General features: G+C 38.2%; 1 protein-coding gene across 1 annotated transcript in view; it reads left to right on the top strand.

Annotated features, from left to right (window-relative positions):
* Positions 1 to 25,634, top strand: part of PARD3B (par-3 family cell polarity regulator beta) — a 417,133-nt gene that overhangs the window by 229,508 nt on the left and 161,991 nt on the right. The window contains exons 16-17 of the mRNA XM_019474674.1: positions 1,028 to 1,048; positions 4,907 to 4,951. Coding sequence (XP_019330219.1) covers positions 1,028 to 1,048; positions 4,907 to 4,951 — 66 coding nt within the window. The remainder of the gene's footprint in view (positions 1 to 1,027; positions 1,049 to 4,906; positions 4,952 to 25,634) is intronic.

Below are 25,634 nucleotides of genomic sequence, written 5' to 3'. Positions count from 1 at the left end.
GAATACAGTTGAACTGAAGTATTAAATAAGTTCTAACTAAATTGTTCTGAAACATCTAATTAGACAAAACCTTGTACAAGTGAGAAAAAGAATCCAGAATCTTGGTTTGGATGTGATTTATTCCTGTCTTTGAATGTGCTGAACAGGGCATGCAAATGTTGTGTTAGATGCCATTTTGGAAAAGGTTTACCTTTTTTACCACATAAGTATAATTTAACCTTGGCCCTTGTGCAAGCTTTGTGCTATTCTCACTACTTTTCAACATTGAAGCGAACAGGAATCTGTCAAGGACTCATAATCCTTCAAGAATGGGTAGCTGGTGGATAACCAGGTGACCCTAGAACAGGAGAGATGGGGCCCTTATGTGAAGTTTCACTGTCACTAGAGAGGGGACGAGGGGGAATTATTGAAGGAAAATATTTTAAGACAGTGCAAGTTTACCCTTCCTAATACATGCATTTTATTGCTCCTGTAGATTTTAGTATAAAAGCCTGTGGTCTGTGTATGTAGTACTACAGGGCAAACCTAGAACAGCAAGCAGCATTTTCTAAGTGATGGTTGTGAGCCAACATTTGACACTGTTTCCGAGTGATTTATGCCGCTCCTAGATGAGGAAACGCTTCACCAAGAAAATAAAAATGGCAGGAGAATTATGTCATTGGCACTATCATTGACTAAAATTAATTGATGATGCAGTGCCTTCATTATGATGAAAGGGCTGGGTAAGGATACAGTTCATCAGAAAAAACAGTGACCAATTTGTAGCTTTGCTTTATTTTCATGTGTTTATACCATAGAAACTGATGGATTCTAAAAAGCACGGAAGTATCATTTGCATATGCGGTTTGGGAATACAGCCCTTGTTAATCGATTAATGTATAATAAGAAATTTTACATTGAGCTTCCAATAGACTAATAAAGGTATCAGGAAATTTGTTTTCCAGGAAATTCTTTCATGCTTCAGTCTCTCTTATTATTTCCCATTAATTGTACTTTTAATCCTTGTTTGCTTCTTTTCTGAGTGCAGAACTGCAGCTGGTCTTCAAAGGTACGTGTCAGTTTGTCCAGCAGAAATCTAGAAGTGTGAAAGTTACTTACAAGATTTTAAGTAGCTCTTAGTCAATGTGCAAAACTGATCCTTCAGAAAAGAGGCACTAAGTTGAATAGTAGTACCCTGTATCTTGTGAATAGTAGTAACTCCTTGTTTTGGGGAAAAATTAATATAATGGTACAGTGATTGAACTGTAGTTCCCAAAAGGAGAGAAATTGTTTATTACAATTGGCAGCAGCATTGACTTGGGGTTCTCTAAACCATAGTTGGGAAGTAGTTTGTTGACCTTTAAGTAATCCTGGACTGTATTTTGATGCAAACTTTCTGAGGCAGTACAGAAGGCTGCTTGTGTACTAAACCCTTGAAAATCATGCAATTGAAATAAAATGGCTGCCTTGGTTATCTTGAGTAGGGCACAGAAATGGCAATCAAAAGATTATCTGGAGGGATGTGGATGCACTGTTGGGTGCTTTTACTGTTGCTGAACAATACTCCTTATTTTCTTAAAGCAAAACAGCACTCCAGAATATTACCATAAGAAATCCTAACACAGCTGATTATTCATAGCATAGAGAGTTGGGTTTTTTTACCATTTGTTGTGGCTGTTGGCATAGTTTAAAAAAAAAGTATCAGTTGTTTGCTATCAGCTGGAAAGATTTGTTTGTTTTAGTAATATTCCATCTTTCATAATCTGTGGTCTTGCTAGCCCCCCAAATGTCCGTGCTTTTATGAACTAGCTGTAGAACTTCTGTCACTTGTATTTCAGTAATTACTTCGAGTACTGACAATGAATACCTAACTGGCTTCTGTGGTGAAAATGTGGTTCCTAAATTATAGATGTTACTTTAAAAGAGCTAGTGTGTGTTTTATACTGACAAACATTAATAACTTCATGAAATAACATCCCCTGGTGTTCCAGGGACATTTCAAAATGTGAAGTATTTTTTTGATTCACAAGTTAAGGAGAAGTTTCTTCTTCTTTGTGAATGTATTTACTCCCTTGCACTGATCCTTCCCAGATTTTTGTTTTGAGTTTTGTGTTTACAGTCCCCAAATTAGGTGGTTTCATTTTTTTGAAATGTTTTGCATTTAACAATTCTAGCTCAAGAATATATAGTATTTCTAGTGTCCTCATAAAAATAGTTACAGTTGAAATTTTGTTATGAATGTTTTCCTGATATTTTCCAGTCTGGCACTGCACATTCCCAAATGTGATCCTCTTGACCTGAAATTTTTCATAGTTGCAATGTAATTACTTTTTGATGTTGCAATATAAAAATAATTAGATTTTTTTTTTTTACTTGAGTTTTAAGAGTAGACAATATTTTTTCCCTGTTTAAATACTTTCAGGTGCCATTCTGCAAAGATAGGCCAACACTAGTAGAATCTTAGAAAAGAAATTTCCACTTAGCTCCTGCTTTTTTCAAAAGCCAAGGAAGATAGCCAGAGAAATACTGTTTTTGTCATAACTGAATGTTTGCATGAATTTTTAACATCATGCAGAGCAGTGTTTTCAAACGCTACTTTGTGGAACAGGACATTTTATATACTTCCGAAATGAAATCTTCAGTTAAAAAATTTTCAACTTTGGCATACAAAGTATTTATCTCCTGTTAGCCTTTTCCTTCTTTTCTGTCGTCCTCTCCTTGTTCCCAGAGGAAACAAGGGAAGGGATGGGATTCTTATCCAATGGACTTATCTGTGCCACTCCTGTTCAATCTAATGAAAGATGGCCAGCCTAGAAGCCACTGTCTAAGTGTAATATCCCATGAAATGAAAATTACCCCATGGAGGGGCAATATTTTGCTCAACCTTTGATACAAAACTTTAATTTTTGCATTTCCCAATTTTTGTGTCTGTGTGCCTAAACTCATAATGCTAACCTTGTATTCTGATAAGATTATTTTTCATTTTCTAATCATTTTATTTTTCCTTTTTTTCCCTCCAGTATTAAAATCTAATTTTTGTGTGTGAAGCTGGTGTGTAAAGTATGATTAAGTTAAATGGATATATTCCTTTTAATAATGTAAAACTTAGTTTCAGGCAAACCAAGTCATCAGCATAGTTTTAAAAAAATGCTGTGAACCTTGGTATCTATTTTTTTTAAAGCTTCTATGTACTGTAACATAACCTACTCCAAGTAATTATCATACATTATAGTGGTTGCCATTAGTGACTGCTATAATTAAGGTTGCAAATCAGTTTCCATTATAATCCCTTGTTTTCACGGAATCATAACTTGTCAAAACACTAACCTTTGGGACTAAAGTTTTCCACGGTTGTTCTGCTTAGAGGTAAATTTGGGGGGAGGGAGGAGGAAAAGGAGTTTGAACTATCCTTATAGCAAATCATTGTCCGGTCATTTTGCGTTACAGGATCAAACTGCGTAGCAAGGAGGTAAACAGTTATTTCCAGGGACTAGAAAAACCTAGAAGAAAGGTTAAAGGACAAGCGGTACAGAACTGCCTTGAATTTTGGTTGCACTTCTAATTTTGACGAGCCACACTGCTATTTTGTTTTGCAGCGTCTCTGCATAACAGTGCAAACAGTATTAGTCTTACTTTATTAGCGTCTACGTCCCACAACAAAACTGCACTATGTCAATTTTACTGATAATCAGATGACAGTCAGATTACAAAGGTGGAGAAGAGATACAATGGTCAGTTGTGGATTCATGATTCCAGTTATGAGTCCCAGTCCTGAATCCGATGCTGGTTTTGGGGGGGAAAAGTTTCCCTAAAATTGAAGTGGGGAGGCAATGTAAGAAAACATTTACTGTGATTATTTTCCCAGTAGTAGCTCCTAGATGTCGAGAACTACTGCACTGCTCTTTCCTGGGTAGAAAATAGCACATTCCTGTATCACTACAGATAACGCTGTATGTAAACTTTTTGTGGTGGCCAATATGCAAACCTTGTGTAAGTTCCCATTTATAGTATTTTTGGTATGACTTGACAATTTATTTTATCCTATAAAGAGATCACGTTTTAAGGCATAATATAAGGGAGTGCTTGAGCAGGCAGAGTTGAAGGATAAGCTTTCAACCCTAACATTCATTTCCTGTGCTTGTTTTATCATCCCTTAACATTACATTAGCACTGTTTCTTTGCATAGAATTCATTTTAAGAAATGGTGATTGGTTCTCCCCTCAGCTCTCTGGGAAAGTATTTTAATTAGTTTCTTGAGATATATGATAATAAACTGAAGTACAGTTACTGAAGAAAAATTACAATTTTTGTTACATTCAGAAATTGCTCCTCCACTAGTCTGTCTGCAAACTGTTGCTACTGTAAACATCTTTCTTTATAAGATGTTGTGAAATATTGCAAAGGTACGATTTACAGATAATATAAAATAAATCATAACATAGAAAAAAGCATAAACCTTCCAAAAGATCAGTTTTTGGGAGACCTCATTGTCTGCAGAGGGTCCTGTGAGTCAGTGAGATGTCTTGCAGATGGGAAGGTTTCCACATCTGGATTCTTTTTACCAATTGAGGTCTTTGATCTGAAAATGTTACAACTTTCCTATGCCCTGTGATTTGTCTGGCAAGATGAGTTATTTACAAATGCAATTGCTCTTCTGACAACTCAGTTTTGGGTGTGTAAGTGCTGAGGTCCTGATCTGTAACCCACAAGGACTGCTGGTAGTCCTTTTATTGGTTTCAGTGGGCTTTGATTCAAATATTTGGACTTTGAAGCACCCCAGGCGGATTAGGTAAAAAAAGGCTTTTTACAAACGATTATAATTTAAAGATTTAGGATTCTGTGTGTCTGAAATAATTTGACAGTGTTTCAAAGGCTTGTGAATTTAAATAAGTTTCTGATCTTTGTGTCTTTTCTTTTATTCCTCCAGTGGCAGATGAAAGCAAAGTTGGTTTGTTGGCCGGACACAAATCGGGTAAGCTGTTCTCCTATTCTGGGGGAAAAGTCAGCAACTTGAAAGTAGTATGGGCAGTAAATGAAATCAGCTTACAGATAATTGTTGTGACTAAGAGAGTTGCAAATTAAGGCATTACTTTGTATGCACTGACTCCAAGTTGTACAGTGATGAATTAGGGGTTGTTCTTTGCCAGGCAGTGTATGTAGCTGAGTCATTTGCAGGAAGAGCTGTAACTTTTTTTTTTTTCAGTGCAGGTGTTGTAAACTGAAGAAGATGCCCTTTCAAATAAGGGCAAGTGCAACGTGTCTTTTGGAGTGTGGAGATTTAAACGATATACATTTTGAAAAATATAACTATTTCTTGCTTTTTCTCCTTGCTCTGAGTTCCACTTCCATTACCAGGAATATTGAAGATAACAAAAAAAAAATTCTACAGATTAAAAAAAGAATGTCAAGGCTTTTCCTTTCATTGTGCTTGTGCAGTAGAAATAATTGTCGTTTTCTTAACCTTTTCAGGCCACAGTAATAAAAAAAAATTAGTCCATACTGCTGTCATTACTGTACCTACTTATTAAATAAGTTCCGCAAACCACACCATGGTACTGTACAACTTACAGTTCTTGTATTATAAGAACTTTCAAGGAAATGTCACATAAGATTGTAATTTTTCACAAGCTGTGGATAAGCTGACATAAGAAACCTTAAACTTTCTAGAAAACTCAAGTTATTCAGCAATTTCTTCTGATGTTAGAAAACCCTGAAGTTTGACCACTGCAGCAAAAGCTGCCCCTTTGTAGCATGATTGCACGTTGCCTTTTTCCACCCCTTTGATAGAACTAAGAAGCTGAATTCATGTAAAGGAAGGTCAACTATGAGATTCCTGATTGTTTATGGTATTCCTTTTCTGTGCAACTGGGTGTCCTTTAGTTCTCTGGTGTGGATTTTCCTTATCTGAAGACCTTTTCCTGAACTTAGTAGACAAATTCTTTTTAAATTTTTCTGGCATCTTTCCTAAGTCTGTGAACTTCTTGGATTCTCTTTCTGAATCAAGGGGTAGTTCATATGTCTTGTAACATCATCACTTCTGGGGAGAGAAAATTCTTTCAACTTTTTGTTTTGGGAATGTGAAAGCTTCAAAGAAATGATCTTGTCAACTTGAAGAAGCCCTCGAGTTTCTTCCTGTGCAGAAAAATTACTATAAACATTGCAACATCATGCAGTTTTCCAAAGATCAGTGGAATTCACTGCTATCAAAGAAGGTTGGAAGGAAACCTGGTGAGATCATAACTCTTTGGCAATCAGTTGTTATAGGTACATTAAGCTTTATGATATCACTTTTAGCAACATTTGATCTTTCTTCTGCACACTTCTCCAGATTCTTGAAAACCATGGCATCGAAAATTTTTCTATTTGAGGACACCTACAAATTTTATATGAAAATGTGGACCAATGCTTATTGAACGTTGGCTTGTTTGCTTTACTTATCCTTCATAGACCTCTTACATGTACCTAAGATCTTTTTTCATAGACTAAAATCAGTGGTCAACAGATCACCTAAGGAACAGATACAAAGATCCTACAGGTTGTTTCTTTTTTTCCCCTTCAGAATAAAAGGAGCTAGCTAACTTCTGAGCAGGTTGGAGTGTAAATGATTTTTCTTGGTTCTGTCCACTTTAAATACTGTTCAATTACTGTTGAAAAATGTTTCTCCCTTCTCTATGTTCCATTTCCTAACCCTTCATAAAGAGAAATCAAGCTGCAGTTTCAGCTTTCTCATTGTTCCATTCAAATACTTATTTTAAAGATTTGTTCAAGAACATGGCATTTTTTTCTCTGGTCCCTTTTTACTGTATGCTTTTTGGAATTATATATCATATACGCATCCTGTTGGCATTCAGTCACATCACAGAACCCTTGTTTTAACATCATTCATTGTGCTGCCTTCCTGAAGGTATACGTACCTTTTTTAAGAACGCACTAAGGGTGACATTGCAGCTTCTTGGGCTGGGAGCAAAACACCATTATTTTCTCATTACAGAGTGAAGAGCTTCCATCCTATTCTAGACTTCAGGAAATTAAACATATTTCTCTACAGAATTAATTATCGCCTACTAACAGTCAATGCAATTATCCCTTCTCTCCTTCAACATGACGTTCTATGAAATACGCAGTTGAATAATTCTCTCTAGGGAAATATCCTTTCTATTCCTTCTGGGGCAGTGGCTCTTCAAGCGTTTAGTCTCAGCTTTTGGTAGAGCTACTGCATCCCTCGAATATTACATGTTACTGAGCAACAGCAGGAGTTAGTAGTGTGTATTCATTTCAAAAAGCTTTACCACAGCTGCAGAAGACCAGGGCATCAGAAGGATCTGTAGCTGTAGCCCCATCTTTTGTCTTTTTAATATATTGCACCCACAAATAGCAGTTCCTTCCCCCCCCCCTTTTAAAAAGTAGATTTGGTTTTTAGAAGCATGTGTGGACATATCCTGAGCTTGTAAGCATGTTCTATGGGAAGATGGCTGGAGAATTGTTCCTGTATTTCACCCTCACAGAAACGCATCTGTGAATTCTGGTTCTCATAGCTGGCCTGTCCTTCATCCTGCCGGATGGAAGATTCCTGCAGTGCTTACAGGTGTTCTTAGTGTTCCAAATGTTTTCCACAAAACCATTGGCAAAAGCACTGGCGTGCTCTATTGATGCAGCCTACTCTGCCCTTTCTGGAAATGTCCCGAGTTCAGAGTTTGTGTGTGTAAGACGTCCTCTCTGACTCCTCTAAGGAGGATTTTGTCCTCTGTAAGCTTCCTGTGTGCTCAGCAACGGTGTGTCCACATTCCCTAAACTCAATTCCAACAACGAGAATGAGAAGCAGACAAGTGGTGTCTCTATCTTAAAGCAGAGGAGATCCCTGGAAATTCACAAAGATGAAAAATCAGCAAACTTTAGCTCAGTTTTTCATGAACCCCTAGCTTTTTAGAAAAGCGATTCCAGGACAGCTAGGAGCATACCCTTTATAAGGAAGGGCAAGACTGTTGTACATCACATATAACCTGATTTATATCAAATACTGAAATCGAGTACTGAATTCTTTGCAGCTATTTTTATTTTTTTCTGAAATTCTTTTTTTGTGTTCTGATTTACTGCTTAGAACACTTTTAGTATGTATTGACTGTCTGCTGAGGTCTCTGCTGACACAGCTCTTTCAGATGATGTAGTGCTGGAGAAAAGCTGATGAGTCTTTCTTTATGAGCTCTGACATATTAATTAGCAAAATGGGCAAAAAAGCTTTCCTATTTTTATTTTAATGTCACTAGACCATGCTTTTGGCTGGGGTTATGTTTCAAGACAGTTTTGAGACAAGATGAGTTGAAGATCTTACTTTCTTGCTGGCTGCTATGTGAGGAACATGTCACTGGGCTATGGATTAGTACTGGCAAGATTAAATAATACAGGGGTAGCGCTGTTACCAAGCTGAATTTGAATTAATGCTATATGGTCAGAGATAGGGTTAGGACCTGAGTAGGAAAAGGCCCGTTGGGATAGTTTGAAGGATGCTTCTGGTCAAGTTCTGCCCCTTACTGTTAATTTTGCTGACAGTGAGGTTACCAGGTTACTGTTCAGCCTGTGGGTAGGATTAGTGTTCTGGGAAAGAAGGCTTGAAGAGTTGGGTGTACAGCTAGATCCTATAAGGTCAGGGCTTTGATGAGGTCTGTGCCGACATGTCTGGTAGACCTCCCATCTGTACTGCTTCGTGTATGGGTAACTGAGTTGTGGTTAAACTGGGATTCAGACTGGGACTGGAGATTGTTTGGAATAAGGTAGGTTAAAGGTCTTGGTGTATCTCTGGATCCTTTAATGCCAGGATGTATTCTGCATTAAATTTTACTGAGGTTTCGTTAAGGCTAGGATGAGGATTAAGATTATGGTTTAGGACACAGGAGAGGTTGAAAAGTTAGACTTATCGGTAGATTTTATATGACCCACTGGAACAGGGTATGGAAAGTGCAACAGATTAAGCTTCATCGTTACCTTCAGGAAAGGCTCTCCAGCCTATTGCGAAAGCCATGGTTGCACTGGCAGGTGAAATAAGTCTATGAGATGCTAAGGTTGCATCTATACAAGTGTGAGCTGAATGTCCCCGTTGGCTTTAGAGTGGCACAGGATGATCCCCATCTGTGCTCTGAGCCTCTATTGTAAAATGGCTCCAGGTTGCCTCTGGAAGCTGTGCTTGGTATATCCTAACTCCTGAACCATTTCTAGGAAGTGTTTGTGAGAGCAGAAGAACTGTTAAAACATTTTTATAGGGTAGATGATTACATTCTAGTAAACTCAGGTGTGCCCAGCCACTGCTAAATTTGCAAATATAAACATAACCTATGATTTCAAGAACTCCAGCGTAGTTTTTTGCAGGGACGAAGTAGGGTCTGGTGCAGGGACAAAATAGGGTCTACTGCAGGCAGAATCTGGTGCAGGTGTGTTAAAGTTTGTTCTGGTAAAAGTGTGAATAATGGCTAGGCTAAGCTTATTGCTGTAATTTGAGTTCAGACTTGGAAGGGCAGACAAAACTGGTGAACATTTTTTTTTTTTTTTAACTGGAGGAATCGTGCAAACTCTTGAGCTATTGGAACAGCAGCAAAGTCCGGTGGTTTATGCATGCTTATATAGCACAAAAAGCTTTCTTTTAATAAGGATTTTGTTGGGACTTAATAGTGGGGTTAGAAAGGACTACAGAAAGCTTAGTGGATGCTGCTAGGCTTGTTTGAGAATGAGACCAGTGCCATTGTAGCAAGTTTGGCCCTGTTTTGCTTTTGATTTGCAGGTAACACAGTTACGTCGAAGAGGTGCGTAGGGAAGTGGTGGTCTCCTCTCCTCGTGCCAGAACTCATAATTTTATTAAACAAGCCTTCTCACTGCTGTAGATGTCATTAAAGCTGAGCTTTTCAAAGGGAGCATTGGGTTTAGTACTGAGTTCATAAGGATTTATATAGTAACTAGATCCACAGTCGAAAAGACTAATGTAAACGGCTGAGCTGCCTGGTGTATGCAAGTGAAGTGCCTGCCCAGAAAGGACCTTGCCACTGTCTAACTGAAAGCATGTGGGATATAGAATCTGACACTTGTTTTTGCATTTATGAGAGGAGAAAAAGGTTGATCTTACTTCATTTTATTTCTCTTTGATAATAAGAGTGTAATACTTGGCTGTGTCAATCATTCTTGCAAGTGTGAAGAGGAATTGCCTACTTTGCAGACTGCAGTATACCTTAGCAATACCGATGTAGCCTAACCTATGTATCTTGGCTTGGATACTGGAGGCAAGCAAACTGTGGTGGCACTGGAAGCTGTACAACATGATTTTCCCTTAATTCAGCCAGTCTGGTGCTTGATGCTATTTCAGTTTGACTGACACAAAAGCAAATGCAAGTTACTGATGCTTCAGTACACCATATTACTCATCACCCATGCCTCTTTAAGCTTTGAATCGTTAAGCTGTGGGTTAAGTTTGATGCTTTATTGCTGGGAATATTTTTGCAAGATTTTCATTCTTTTACTGTTACCTTCACTTTGGGCTCCCCTCCCTGGATGATTCTTTTCTCGTGGTGGTGGTGGTGGTGCTGTTGTTGTTGTTATTATTATTACTATTATCAACTTTGATTATGAATCTCCAAGCAAAGTGTTCCTTTGACCGTATAGTTCCAAATAAATTGTTGTCATCTGAGAATCAGTATCGACTCATGCAGTCAAGAAACAAAAAATAAGACTCCTTTTTCCTGCAGGTAACTTATGGAGTTAATATTTTCTTCTGTACTTACGTTTGGTAAGGTCTAAAGTCAAAGATGTTACATTGAACCTATTATATTGTTGGGGTTTATAACGATTTCTAGTCCAATAGTTAAAATGCTTAGCTTTCATTGAATCTCTGCCTACTGTTGTTTTTTTCTTATCTTCAAACACAGCTTGTCTAGTGAAACTAGGATGATACATTAATTTACTTAGTACTCTATGCCAGTATGGCTTTACTACCCTTTTTTTAGTGGACTTTATTTTTTAAGGTTTTTTTGTCAAATACATATAATGGTTTCCATGTTATGGATTGTTCTAACCGTCTACTTTGGTTAGAGCTGGGAGTGGTGGGGGGGCTTGTTTAACACTGGCTAGTTGCACAAGAACCAAAACTATGCTGTGACCAAGCCTATGGGACAGGACAGTACAATATTGAATTGCTGGGCTGCAGGATTTTTTCATGTCTTAATGGTCAAAGTCTGGAAGTCTGTAGGAATAAATCCCGAGCCTCCAACTTTCATGAGCTGACTCTTAAGAATTAGTGTTGAGAAAAATGCTTTTTTAATTTCATCTAGTATTTAGAGTGCTAAATATAAAGGATGAATGTTTAGTTGGAAAAACTTTCATTTGTCTGTTGGAAGTTCATGTATTTTAACCTGTCAGAGATCGGAAAGTGTATTGAAACAAGATGAAAACAAAATTAGAACCTTGTCAAGTTCTGATTTTTTTTTTTTTTGAGCAAGAGAAGCTCGAACTGGACATTCCAGAAATTGATTATTTTTAAGAGGCTATTAAAAATGGGACTGATACAGCAATCTCTCTCTTCCCCTCCCCTCATCAAATTGTATGTACTTCTGCGTGAGAAGTCTGATTTTTTTTCACCGACTCAGGAGGAGGAAGGCTGGACACTTACAGGTTCCTGTGCTTCAAACAATTATTCTAAATTAACAGAACTTGCTGTATTGTTGAATTTGAGTGAAAAGCAGTTCATTAGTCAAAATCTCTTCTGAATGCCAGGCTGGCAGTCTTTACAGTCCCCTTGCCTGCCTGGCCTACGTGGCTGATAAACAGCTCTCATGGATAACCTAGTTAGATGGTTCTCCTCTATGGAAGGAAACAAGCTCTCATTTTTACTCTGAGAAGAATCATTTTATGCCCCCAGTAACTCACCAGCTGTAACTATTCCTTTGACAGCTTTTTTTTCCTGTTTTTGAAGACTTTATTAGCTGTGTGATGATGATTGTTGTGACCCCTTTTTTTGTTAGGTCCTGAGAAAGTCATCTGTTGATAAAAATCCCTCACTTGAGGGTGCGGTTTGATGTTACGATGTTGATCTAAAAGCTTGCTGCTGCCGAAAGGGGCAGTCTTAGTCACCATACCTCCTACATGCAGCTGCCTGGTTCCCATTACTTCTTTTATTCCAGGCCCACAGCTTAGCTGGTAAGATGGTTGAGAGAGCTAAACCAGCTAAAACAAGACAGACAGAAGTGAATAGTGCTGGGCTTATCTCCTTGAACCACTCATTTGAGAGAGACAAGCTTGCATGACAATAGAAGGGAAACTCAGCAAATGGATGGATGTGAGAACTGTGGCTTTCAGAGGCAGCTGTCCATTAAATTGCCTTATCTGCCATGTCAAACCATATCCTTATTAAATTCAAATGCCAAACTTACATTAATTTTTTTTTTTTTTTAAAGACTATTTTACTTGCCATGGATAAAATGACTTTCCCAGTGGCAGGAGCAGGGAATAAAAAATGGCAATAAACCTCTGCAAACTGAAGAGCATCCCTGCTGTCTCATCCTTGAATTGCAAGAATCTTCTCTTAAATCACTTATTCACTTTGATTTTATGAATTCTTTGTGTTCTGTGACTGACTCTTAGTGTGGAGTGTATTAAGATATGTCAGAGCACTGCCCATTGATCTTTCTTTGAACTACAGTCGTTAAAGTGATGAATAGATCTGATCTGCTGAGAACAATAACAAACTTGCAGGAGAAACCTGTTTCTCTCGATGTTCTTGTGTGAGATTTAGGATCTAGAGCAGAGCTGAACGTAGACCAACTTGCAGCATGGATGCAAATTCAAGGATCTGCGATTGAGCTTTTATAACATAGCATAGTTGATTTAATGTTTTCCTGTCTCCTGAAGAGGATCCCATGATACCCTTGTATTCATAAATGCCTAGCCACGTTTCTGCCCCCTTTCTCTCTATGCCAGCATTATTATTCTTATAATTCTGTTGTGGGGAATTATTCTTATTCTTACAATGAGCTGTTGTGGGGAGCTAACATAGCAGAAAAAATAATTCTACAAAAAAGAATAGTATTCTTCTGGTTTAGCCAAGGGAGCAAGAGAAAGGAAGTTCAGGAAAAGAGAAGAATTATTTTCTAACTGACAGTTTTTGATCCTGGGATCAGCCGGAGCTGAAGGAAGTTGGCTGGGGTGGAGGGGGTAGAGAGACACATCTGACAGAGAAAGCATGGATGAAAGACGATTTACAGATCTTCAGAGATGTCTTTGTGCTGAAAGAAAGGAAGTGGGGGAGCAAATTTGAGTCTCTATTTTTTGTCCTGAAGACTAAACTGAAAGTGAGTTTCTGAGAGGTTTGTTTAATGGCCAGTGAAACTTGGTTTTGTGTATTTTTGACTGTGTGGTGTTACTTGCTGTTAAAAGGCTATGGCTATCTTTTAGCTTTGTTCGGGCTGCTACACTCTGGGTCTGGTCCTGTCCTAAGGAATGAGAGAAGATTGAGCAGTGCTTGGGAGCAGCTGAGTCTGAGAAGCAGGGGGAAGCTTTCGTACGTGCCAGATGGAGTAAACAGGCAGCTCAGACAGAAAGGAGCACAATTTTCCTTAAGAGCCACAGGGACTGGGTAGGGTTTCTTTCAATCCAGCCGATCACAGAAAGCTGCTGAACCAGAGAACAAATGGCCCTGTAAAAGCATAAGTTGAGCAGAAGCTTTTATTTCACTCTGTCTCACCTAGCAAATGTTAATTTTCTGTACTACGAAAGTGTAGTAAAACAACTGTAGTTTCAACAGCAAAGCCCTTTCCATGTTCTCACTTTAAGAACAAAAGTGCATGTACATCTACCTGAAAGTCCTGAACAACTTGGACTTCTTTGTGAGGGAAGCCTGTGCTCTAAAAGCGTACCAAAGATAGGTATTTCAATTTGACACCCATGAAATGAAACTTAAGAGTTCCTGCAGACAGGAACTATACAGAGCGCTCCTGTGAATGCATAGCAAGGGCAATGCCTGCTAAAGCTGCGACATTACATTTATTAGAGCAAGATGCTGAAGAGTGATTCTGGGTGTCAGGAATGCCTCATTTTTACATGTGGGTAAACTTGGAGTGGAAAGTCTGCATGGCAGTAATGATGGCCTTTTCTCAGAGGAGAAGGCCTGGTCTGGCAGATATCCAAACTGCAGTCTTCAAAAATAAACAATAGAGGTGAAAGATTTACTTCTTTTCCATCACATCTCAGCAATATGGCAATTATGCATCACCCAGTATGAATTGTTGGCATCCAGGGATTGCAAACCAACAGCCTTTTTCGTTGGGGAGTATTCTTCGCTCCAAGAGCAGAGAAAGGGGCAGGAACTTTGTTTAATGTGACCTGGGAAATTTCATGCTCAGCAGTTACCCAATGTTACAGCTCCCTTATGATACAGAAGTAGGAGAAGTGACTAGGAAGAAAAAAAATCCAACACACAAGAATTTTTTCCAGCCAAGATACTCATATATTCATATTTCTTCTACCTCCTTTTTTCTCCCTCTTTAATTTCCTGAAGTGATTCTGGGCATATTGTTATATTAACTGAGGCTTGGGGGGGGGGTGTTCATAGTTGCTGTTTCTCCCCTCGGTCAGTATTGCTGAATATTGTTCTGTGCAGAACTCAGTGCAGCAAGTCAAGAGAGTATTAAAAACCCCAGAACGTTTAAGTAGTATGAAATGAAGTAAAGTGCAGACTTTTAACAGTTGTAATGAATGCATCCACTTACTGTAAGGCCTGCTAGTATTTGAAATAAATGGTCATCTTTCTGTGGTAAATTCATTGTCTGTGTCAGCTTGCAGTGGACTGAAGGAGAGGCATGCCTGCAGAAGTCTGTATCTGTTGTACGCTGAAATAATCTCTCTAGTAAATGGTGCGGTGCTGGCATGAGTTACCAATTATAGTCTGTTTGGGGCATGCATTCTCTTCCTGAGACCTGGTGATACTTTTCCCCGGGACTGTCTGTGCTGAGTCTGCCACATTTCATGTCTTTTGCTGAAAGTTTCTGCTTTGAGTTGGAGCTTCCTACTGCCTCATATTCCAGGTTGTTTCTGACATGAGGGTAGGAGAGCTTGTAAATATGGTGGATGTGTCTACATGAGGAGTGCTATATCAGGCAGAAATAAAGCTTTCTCTGAACGCAGAAGCAGTGTAACTGTGTTAGTGCAGAATTTCACACAGGATAATAGATACTGCAATTCTGCAGAAGTGGTTATTAGGACTTGAGATCTTGGCATCTCTGGATCCTTGGAATATCATGCCCAGTAAGAATCATTACTAAATTTGAAGTGATTGGAGATGGCAAAATGTTAAACAACAAGAAAGCTAGCATTAACCTAATCAAAGAATAAGAAACAATGAGTTTGAAGAATTTAAATTTGAAATTTGAAGAATGTAAAGGATTTGGTGTGCTTTTTATTGGAACGGTGGAGATTCAAAGTAAGGCACAGCAGCCAGCAAAACAAGTTTAATGTTTAAAATCCTGGGGATCTCTTGCTTTATGTTGATCTTTAAATCAGAGAGCCTCTCTGGTGATAGTGCCTGAACAGACAGCTCATGAAAGTGCCTCCGTGACTGATAGTAAGCTGGTTTCCTTCATGGAACTCCCCCCTTGGCCCTAAGAAGAAAGCTGAAAACAGCAAATTGGATCCATCAGGTCTCCTGCACTTCTAGCGCCTTGTAAGGCTCTTCAGTCATCAGCCCTTTAGCTGGTGACAGCCAGACTGCATCCATTTCAGAAAGCAAAATGAGTTGCCTCAGACTGCATCTTCTGTAATTGAGGAGAAAGTGCCGATGTGATTCTAACGCCCCTGGGTAACATTTACCACCCTCTGCAGTTAGAACTGGAGTCACAGCTTTCCTGCCAGTCTTTTCTCTGACTATTAGTTTCGTATTCCTTCAAGCAGTATCTGTGCATTTTTCAAGCTTTGTGAATGATCTGCAGATGTTCAGGAAAGACCTTCAGATACTAGGTACTGAAAAGTTGGCTGTGATCAGTGTTGGCAGCTACTGTGGTTCTTTTAGTTGCTTGTCATGACCAAAGAGACCAACAGCCACTGCCGAATGCCTCATTTTATTAATCCCGTCCCTCCAGGAGCTGGGTTTTTGCTGGGCATAATATTCAGTGCTGGCAGTGGCTATCCTGAAGACATTGGTGCCAAGGAGTTAATGAATTTGGAAAACTTCCCAGATAATACATCTGGCCCTCTAACTTAGATTTTGGAGTATGAAGTATGACATATAGAAAGAAGAGCACTGAACTAAATGAGCTACTGGCTGAAGAGGGGAAGGGGACACTTTTTTTTAAACTAGTTGACTGAAAGTTAAAAATGACATAGCCCCACAGAAGATTTAACTGTTGTGGTTTTGTTTCCATTTTTGATTGGTTTTAGTTTTGTGGGGTTTTTTTATTTTGTAAAACTGTGTATTTGCCAGTTACATTACCTTCTGAGGCTTGAATATAGACAGGGAAGCATTTATAATTCTCCGCTTTGATTCTTCTCCCTCATTTTTTATTTTGAAGTCCCATCATGTTGCCATGTCAATAAGAAGGATTTTGAAGGTAGCTACCAGTAATTGATATTTCTAGTCCAGCTCACTTCTGGAATAGTATCTTGTACAGCATTTGCCTTCCATAATACTTGAAATTTGGTTTTATTATATAAAATGGATTGCTGGCACTATTTATTAATACACATTTTTGCGTAATAAAAGCCGTGCAGAGCAATAAGGTTCAGAAATTAACTTTGAAGAGAAGAATTACATTGCTATTTGTATGTCTCATGAAACGGCAGTATTTTTAATGAGTCTTTCAGTACAGCAATGCTACTTAGCACTTACCTACACAGCACTCCAAAAGTACCCAGAATATCATCCCTAATTAAGCGTACTACTGAAATGCTTTTTTCTGACCTAAGAGCAGAGTGGGAGAGTTTTTTCTGTGCATGCCAGTGTCAACCCAAATGGAAAGCATTTCATAGAAGAGTAGAAAGCACTTCCTTGAGTTACCATTGACTAGCAGCAGGTACCTTCCTCCTACCTCAGGCAATGGCACCATGCTGCCCTTTCAAAACATATCAGCTTCTCTAGTGTTTACCCTTTTTTCTGCCTAATGTCTCGATAGATAGCGCAGTTATATCTACGTACGTAATCTTCATGTCATCGAGTTCTTTTGGCCATTCTGGTACTAGTTCTTGCAGAGCCTTCTGCCTACTGTTCTGCTTACGGTTCCCCTCTGTCCCCCGTGGCCAGGAGAGCATGCAGGGCATAGTCAGGTCTAGGGACAGTTGCTTGCACAGCATGTTTCAGTGTTTTTTTTTCTGGGAGACCATCTCCCTCTCCTGTTCTCTTGCTTGCTTGCTTACTCCTAAGGGAGTAGGAAGGAGACATTCTGTCTAGTGTCAATAGTGGGCTTGGGGCAAAGCAGCAAATTCCCTGGAGAGAGGCAGACCCTAATGCTACAGTTTGCCCAATTTCAGAATGATAGTTTCCTTAGTGCCATGTAGCAGCAAGACCCTGACTGCCGCAGTGAATGCTTAAATAGGGATCAGTTCCCTTCCAGTGCTATGGTCAGGGCCTGGCAAATGGAGGGACAAACAGAACAGAGCTAGAACTTGGCACTGGAAGTTTGCGTCTGTTACTGAAGGGTGACTGCACTTACAAAGGTTGCAAACAAAAACCTCAGTTAACTTGCTATGGCAGTTTTCAAGCCTCTCTGTGCAGTAGGACCAGAACAGAGGATCTGGCATTGATTTGTTTGGGTTTTTCATGTAATTACAATTTTTGTTGCTATCTGCAGTTGGCATTAATTCCTGTATTCAAAAAAGGGGTTGGTTTTTTTGGTTGCCAGTTGTAATACTGCTGTTGACAAACAGAGATGTTATAAAAGAGAAATCCAATATAGTGTAGTTATTCAGATGCCTCTTTTTTTTTTATTGCTTTATAATCTGCTCAGATGCTTAATTCTGAAAACAAAATGACAAAATTGTTCAATCGAAGCATCTAGAGTTTAATTCTTTTCTAAAAAATAGCACACTGGTTTTAATTTTAAAGGTACAAAAAAGAATGAGTATTACATTCTAGACTAAATTTTGTCAGCTGTTGCATCAAATAACTCACTGCTTATTACTGAAATATACATCACAAAATAGCTACAAAGAATAATTCTCAGTCTGAGTTTATATTAAAAGAGCAAATACATTAAAAAAAGAAAACATACAGGGGAAAAATTATTTCTTACAATCATTCTTTTTCTGCCATCCTGTAGGAAATATGGGTAAATCTTTAAGTCTCAGGAAAAACCTTTGGTCTCCTTTACTCATGGTTTGCTTTTTCTTTTCTCTTTGTGTGTATAAAGTATGGGTGTAGTGTGCAGTAGTCAGTGTTATCACCTGTTGTGTCATGCGTGACACATCCCATTACAGATTCTGTGAAACTGGAGCCGTTTGAAGTAAAACTTTCCATTCAAGTGTCAATTGAAGCGTGGGGTTTATTTGCTTTTTTGACAGAGATTGTTCTTTTACTGTCTCCTAAAATAACTCTGATATTTGTTTTTATTTAGGAGAGGAAAAGGTAAGAATATGTGGCTAGAGGCTGGGAAGATAGCAAGCTAGCGGGGGCGGGGGAGCTAGAGAAGGATGCTGAGGCGGGGGGGGAAAGGGAGATTGGGCATGTGGCTACATGAGAAGATGCAGTGTGGGAAAGGGTGACATAACTGAGGGAGAGGGGGAGACTAGTTTGTGCTGATCTAGGACAGTGGATCCAGAAACCACATGGGAAAGAAAAGGGTGGCAGCCAGCATTGCAGTAAAGAAAACTCTGCTTTTCTTTAAAATAAACAAAACCAAACAAACTAAAAAAACCCCACACCTAGGAAACTGTATATACAAATTCTATTAAAAGAATGTAAGTTTGAAGGTTTAAGGTGTCTGAAGTAGGAAACACTAGCTCTAAGGAAGTCTGCAAAGGCAACTCAGATCCTTTTAGTGGATGCTGATGGTGTGAGACTTACATAATCAAAACCTAATTCTTCCCCAAGACTACTTTCAGAGCACAAGAGGGATCTGCTTAAGGGTAACGAAGGCTGTTGTGTAAGGCTCAATCCTCGCCTCGTTTATTGTTGAAGTTGTAAGATGTATAGCTGTTTGGTATATTCTGGTTGGAGGATGTGTGGTTAGTGGTGTAGATGATCTCAGGGAAAAAGAAACATTTTTTGTGTTTGCTAGCCATTAAATGCTACTGGAATTATTTTCTAGCTGTGCCTGTATCTCAGCATTGCTGGAGGCGGGGAGGTGTCTTTAAACCACACACAATGAGATAGTGTCGTCTTCACCCTGTTGGTGCCTGACCTGCATGTGTGCTGATTTGCAGAAGTGCTGAATGTATTCAGGCTGCAACCAAAGTCAGTGGCAAGAGTGCTGTGAGCCCACGAAATGCTAGATGTTAAGTATTCAGAAGAGGGAGTGGAGGGCAGGGGAATCAGGTCTTGAGAATCTTAAAATGGGAACCTGAATTGATCTTCATCCTTCTGTTTCAGTTCCTTGTCTCTGAGACACAGATAGTACACATTTCTCTTAAAATGACATCATTAGTGTTCATTAAAAAAACTTACTACTTTATAAGGTGTTTCAGAGAAAGATGCATGAAGGACTGTTTAATGCTGATGTCAGAGCAGATATTGAAGTGCGTGTTGAATAAGAAAGGGGAGTAATTGCTGTATATGTGGAAGAAAATATTTGTAGATCTTTCCTGAAAGAAGGAAGCTGGAGTTTTGTAAATAAAATTGTCTTAATGTATTTGGGACATAACGTGAAAATCTATTACAATGAGTGCCTAGAGAGAGATAAGTTAACAATGGACACCTTTGCTGTGGCATTCTCCAAGCCTAAGCGCTTTACTTTGCAATGTTAATAGTACTCTTTTAAGGTCATTTTTTGTATATAATTTTAATACATAGTCTGTTGCTTTAACCACTTGCATTAAAATTTCATGAGCCTTTTCAGAAATGCAGACAGGAAAATGCAAATAAATAATGCATTTTATTTAGTATGTAGTAGATACAGTATTACTGTATGTGTAAACAAATAAAAATGTTTCTTTAGTAATATAGCAAACTATGTAGAAAGATCCTGCTGTAGTCTGTAAACCACATATGCTTTAAAGAATTGCTTTGTCTTCAAGTAGCTAGTGCTGGGCCTAAACCTCTGGATTTGGAATGATACAGAATGGTAGTATAAAAAGATTAAGCATCTCAGCTATTGTAAATAAAAGGGGGGTTCATGAGTTATAGGGCACAAGATTGAAGCTGAAATCTTAAAGCATTCATTTTCCAAGAGCAAGTACTTAATATTTTATAAAAACCAATCCCTATATAGACTCTCTGCTTGCCTCGTTTCCCATTTCGTTTTCTAGCCGCCTTCTTCCCTTCATGGAAGAGCCCACAAGTAACCTTTTAAAATTCTGATCTGAGCACTTACCAGTCAGCACAGTGGTATGTGTCTGTGACTAGCTTACCTGTCTTTTATGCTACTCCTCCACCCTGCAAGATGCCGAAGCAACAGAGAAAGTATGTGTAGGTAGTGAATGTTATTAGTGACAAGAGACGTGGATAGGTACTTGATTGCTTCAAGCCAAAATAACATGTTTGCTTAACTTCCGTTTGATGAGAAAAACCCCAGCCTCCTAGCACGACATGTGCAGATCACCACAACCCTCTTTCCATGTTTTTTGGGTTCTTGGTCGTTTTGTTTTTTGGGTTTTTTTAGGGGAGCCTTGGCTAGGTTCTGACACCCTTTTGTATGTTTAGTACTTCATTTCAACTGGAGATGCAAGAATCTTCTGATACTCATCTAGAGTAAAAGAAACAGTAAAATGATCAAATGTAGAGCGAACTCTGCCCTTGTTTGTTTTGAGTGGTTACTTACCTTGCAGGTAGTCCTGCTCATTTCAGTGTTCCTCAAACCTCAGCAGCAATAAATGTTTCTGCAACAGCAACTCCTTTCAGACCTACATGACTTGGCATTAAAAGCTCCACCTCTTTCTTTTTATCTTCTGTCTTGTTACAGCAAATACTTTATGATCCAAACTGGAAGAACGGAACTTAGACATTTTTAAGGAAGTTTTTATAGCTAAAGAAGCAGAGGCAGTAAATCTTCTCCCAGTTTAATGATGAGTTACACTTACAGCGTATGAAGAGTCTTCACTTGCACTGTAATTTGCATTAGCAGAACAGAGTGCCCCTTTTGTTAGTGATTTTTAGAAAATGGAAACCAGGAATGACTGCTTGAGTAAATAGAATCAATAAACAATGAAAAGGCCAACAATACTAGAATAACTAATACTGAAATATGCTTTTGCCATTTGAGCTTTCATGTGTTTGTTATCTTTGGTAGGGAATTGTTCTTAAACTTCAAGTAGAATTTCTTAGTACCTTCATATAAATCAATTGCCTGTAGTTTTCAGTTAAGCAGTTTAATTGCTTAATCAGACTAAGAAAACCTAGTGATTAAAATTTAACAGTCATGGTATAAGGCAATATCAATATTAGTTCTTACTCAAGGTAGCTGTTTTAGATCAAACAATGAACTAGAAGGTAGTGTGTTTATAATGTGCTTTAGCATACAGGAATATCATTTAAGTCTTCTCTAAGAGTTAAGAGCACAGACATTGAAGAATGACAGAGTCAGCAATAAGAGTGTATTAAAGCTGTCACAAAATACCAACTCCAAATCAGAGGACTTCTGCAGTAAAACAGACTTAAGGGTTGTTGGGGTTTTTTTGTAATCTATTGGAGAAAAATTAACCTATTCTGTGAACAGCACCTAAGCAAGAAGGGACCATTCTGTCAGAACTGACTTGAAATAAACAAATAGCAAAAACAGTTTAAGATAACGTCAGGAAATTCTGTGCTCAGCTCTTCTATATTGCTGTTCAGAAGAAATGAACCACTAACATCATCTTTAAAAGGTGAGGAAGGAACTTGTTATTAGCTCTGTTATGGGCTGATGCTTGCAACTTTCATTTGAAATACTGTACCTCTCTTAACAATTCAGGCTCAATCTGAATGTGAAATCTGAGTAAATTAATTTTCTGCCAAAACATCTGTTTTTTCTGTTTAAAATAGAAAAAATCTGAGGCATAGGAGCATAAAGGGAATGTAGCAGGAGGTGAACTGTACTTTACAATGTCTTGACAAATCGTAAATAAATCACTGCAGAAACAGAGATCTATAGTCTTGCCACTCAAAAGAGAGCCAGTATTGCAGAAATACAGTTAGGCTTGATCAAAAATTATTAGAGGTACTGAATATTATTCTGTTTTGAGTTGGCATAACACCAAGCGCAGTGAGATTTTGGCCCATGATTAGAGAGGGTCTGTGTGCTTTTATAATGCAAGTAATGAAGAATTGATAAGAACAGGAAGCAGTGTCATCTTTATTTTTTGGTTTGTTTTTTTGTTTGTTTGCTGTTCTGAACACCTTTCATCTGTAACACATCCTGAGAAGATAACAGTGGTCATACTGGATCAGACAAAAAGTCTATATAGCCCATGTCCTCTTTCTGATACCACCAAATGCTAATGCCTAACGAGAAATACAAAGATGTGACAAGTTTATATCTTATTTCTCCAAGAGCTCTCCTTGCCTTCAAATATTCAGGGACTTAAAGATTAAAGGCAAGAATAGTTTCTGTTTATCTGCTAATCTTAATAGATTTTGCTTCTCTTGAGTTTTCTTGCTTCCTTTTGAACACATGTAAACTCTTAGTATTCACAACAAAAAAAAATTATTCACATAAATGTTTATCAGGGTTGTTGCTGTGAAGAAAAATTATGTTTGACTACCCGCTACTTTCTTTTTCTCTTACAGCAAGTTATGAACCCAACTAGTAGTTTCGTGCTCCTTCCTGTGGGACTGCTTTTTCGCAGGGGGGGCCAATTAGGCATATGGTAGAACCATTACATTTTTTGTTTTAATAACTAACCTCAGTGTTTCAAAATCTGATTTTAGTTTTCTGCTCTGAAGTAAATTCCTTAGTATGTATCACTATCCAATATAAGGATTGACATACTCATTAAAGGTTGAGGGAAGAAGCTGCCAAGCAGCTCTGATTAACTGTGTGATAATATGGATGAAGTTTTACGAATTATATAAATATTGAAGTAATTGATTGTCATAAGTCTATACCCAACCACAGTATGGCTTGTTCTGCATTACCTTCTTGAGGAAATGGAACGGCACGCGTTTCACAGATTAACCAAATTTCCCTCTTAATGCGGAGGAAATACCGGTCCACACTCAGAAAGACTAAAGAAGGCAAGAATATTTCACAAAAAACAGGATACAGTGTAGAATACAGATGCAAGTGTTCACTCTTGATACAGAGGAAACAAAAAGTTAGTATAATCCTATAGATGCTAAAAGTTTTTTATGTGAGGTAATCATTGAACACGAGAGCTATTTTCTTATACAGTTGGTCAACCTGAAAAAATTAAACTGCAGCACTAGCCACTGTAAAAAGCCAAAATAAGATGTTCTGATACTGCTAGAGAAATCTGGTAGAGCTACTTAATATCCTTGAAACTGTTCACAATGTTTGTGTGCATTTGTTCTTAATGTTTATGAGACTGGCTTTTATTGTAGTTGGAGCAAAAGCTTATGATTTCAAGAATATTAGTGATCCTTGTTATTTAGTTTTAAGAATCTACTGAAGGACTAGTAACACAAGTAGTAGTATCTAATTTTTGTATTCTCATAGCATTTAGAAATGCAGCTGAGAAGCAACATGATTGCAAAGAATGAAGTTTCATACTTTTATGTTGTATGACTGTGTATATATAGCCAAATATACTTGCCTTCATGTGTAAGTAAACTGTTTATGGACAGTATCTGGATTTTGAGGGCAAAGAGAGATCAATGTGCTATCCTTTTAGTATTAAATAAGCCAAATGTAAAATTCAAAATGAGATTACTAGAAAGGAAGACATTTATTGTTGCAAACGATTCAGGGTATTACATGGCCACATGTCATTTGCAATATCACATTAGAATTTGAAAACTTTATACCTGCTAACTCTCAAATTAATGTAACAGAAAAGGGTTAACAAAAATACATTTTCTTTTTATTTATTTGTGCTGTATATCTGACAGCATTTCTTTGTACACAGATTTATTTCCTGGTTGGTTGATAATCAACAGTAACTCCTGCTTTGCACATTAATATAATTACTTTGTCTCCATGAAGGTGTTCTGGCTAGAGGTTAGGCCCTACTAAAGTTAGCCGTCAGTCTCAAGGAAAACCAAAGCTGTAGATTAGTATTTCAGAAGTTAGCATTGTCCAGCATGTTTTGGATGGATTCCATCAATCTTGACCAAAGAACCAGCAAAACATCAGTAGAGGAGGAAACCATTACTTAAAATAAGAAAAAGAACAAATCAAAATACACTACTTGGAAAGTGTTCTTTTAAAAATATGTAAATACTTGTTAATTTTTTTCAATGCCATAGAACTAGAAAAGAACACAGTGAAAATTTGCTGTAACATAGATAAGTGACTTCCAAAATTGTTTTTTTTTATCTGGACTGCACTCGCCACAGATGCATACAAACTAAAAAATAACCCGGGGAAACACTGCAACAAACTACTCTTGTGAATTGCAGTTAGCAGAGGTGCTCTTCCCTAAGAAAGTTCACATGATGATGTGCCTAAAGCATGAGGTAATATTTCAAAACTACTGATAATCTATGGTGATGGATCTTTGTGCTACTTATACTTCTAAAGCTATTACTTCTTTCCAGACCTTTGATTCCTTGAATAAGTAAAAACAGAGCTTTCAAAGAGTAAACAGGTTCCTCCTGAAAGGCATATAAACACGTTCATTTCTTCTTACTCCTTTAGCAGGACTGGGGGGCAACCGAAGATGGCTCTCTGGATTGCTAAAATAATAGAGCTTTTTTTAACCTACAAATCACTACTTTGAATCCACCACAGGCTGAACTTACTAACATCTGACACTCGTGCTTTAACTTATGTAAAATGAGTTAATGTTTTCTGACTCTCTGTGGGCAGAGGTATGTGTAATGCCAAAGTATGGTGCCAGTAGAGTACAAAGATTAAAAGACGGATACTCAGCTGCTATATGCTGGCAGGCAATGGAAAAGTGTTGATTTACTCCAGCTGAGGATTTGGCGCCCAGGCTTGAACCAGGTTGGAAATGAACCTACCTGTTCCAGTTCTAGAGTCCTTGTTAATTTGAGCACACTTTGGCTTTGATCTTAGAGTAAGGCTCCTAGAAGTTGCAGTTGCTATCAATTGCTTAGCACTCTGTTCTAGGCAAAGATTGCAGTTCAGTATTAATTTAGGATAATTTCATTGTACTGATGTATTTTGATTGGATTGCTGTCTATTTGAAATAACTGCCTGTTCCTGTAGAACAGTTGCCTTTGTAATACCAGATTTTGAAATTTCATCCGAGGATCCAACCACCAAGTAGCTGAAATAGATCAAAATGGACACTGAGTTTTGCACCTGATCCATGGTACTGTATCAGTTTTCTGATACGGTTGGTTAAAATTATGATTGTGAACCTCATGAGGTTCAACAAGGCCAAGGCAGGGTCCTTGCACCTGGGTCAGGGCAATCCCTGGTGTC

This window comes from Aptenodytes forsteri, unplaced genomic scaffold (genome assembly GCF_000699145.1).
Source record: "Aptenodytes forsteri isolate BGI_AS27 unplaced genomic scaffold, ASM69914v1 Scaffold442, whole genome shotgun sequence".
Classification (NCBI taxonomy): domain Eukaryota; kingdom Metazoa; phylum Chordata; class Aves; order Sphenisciformes; family Spheniscidae; genus Aptenodytes; species Aptenodytes forsteri.
The sequence above is the reverse complement of the archived record's forward strand: the minus strand, read 5'-3'. Positions and strand labels throughout refer to the sequence as shown.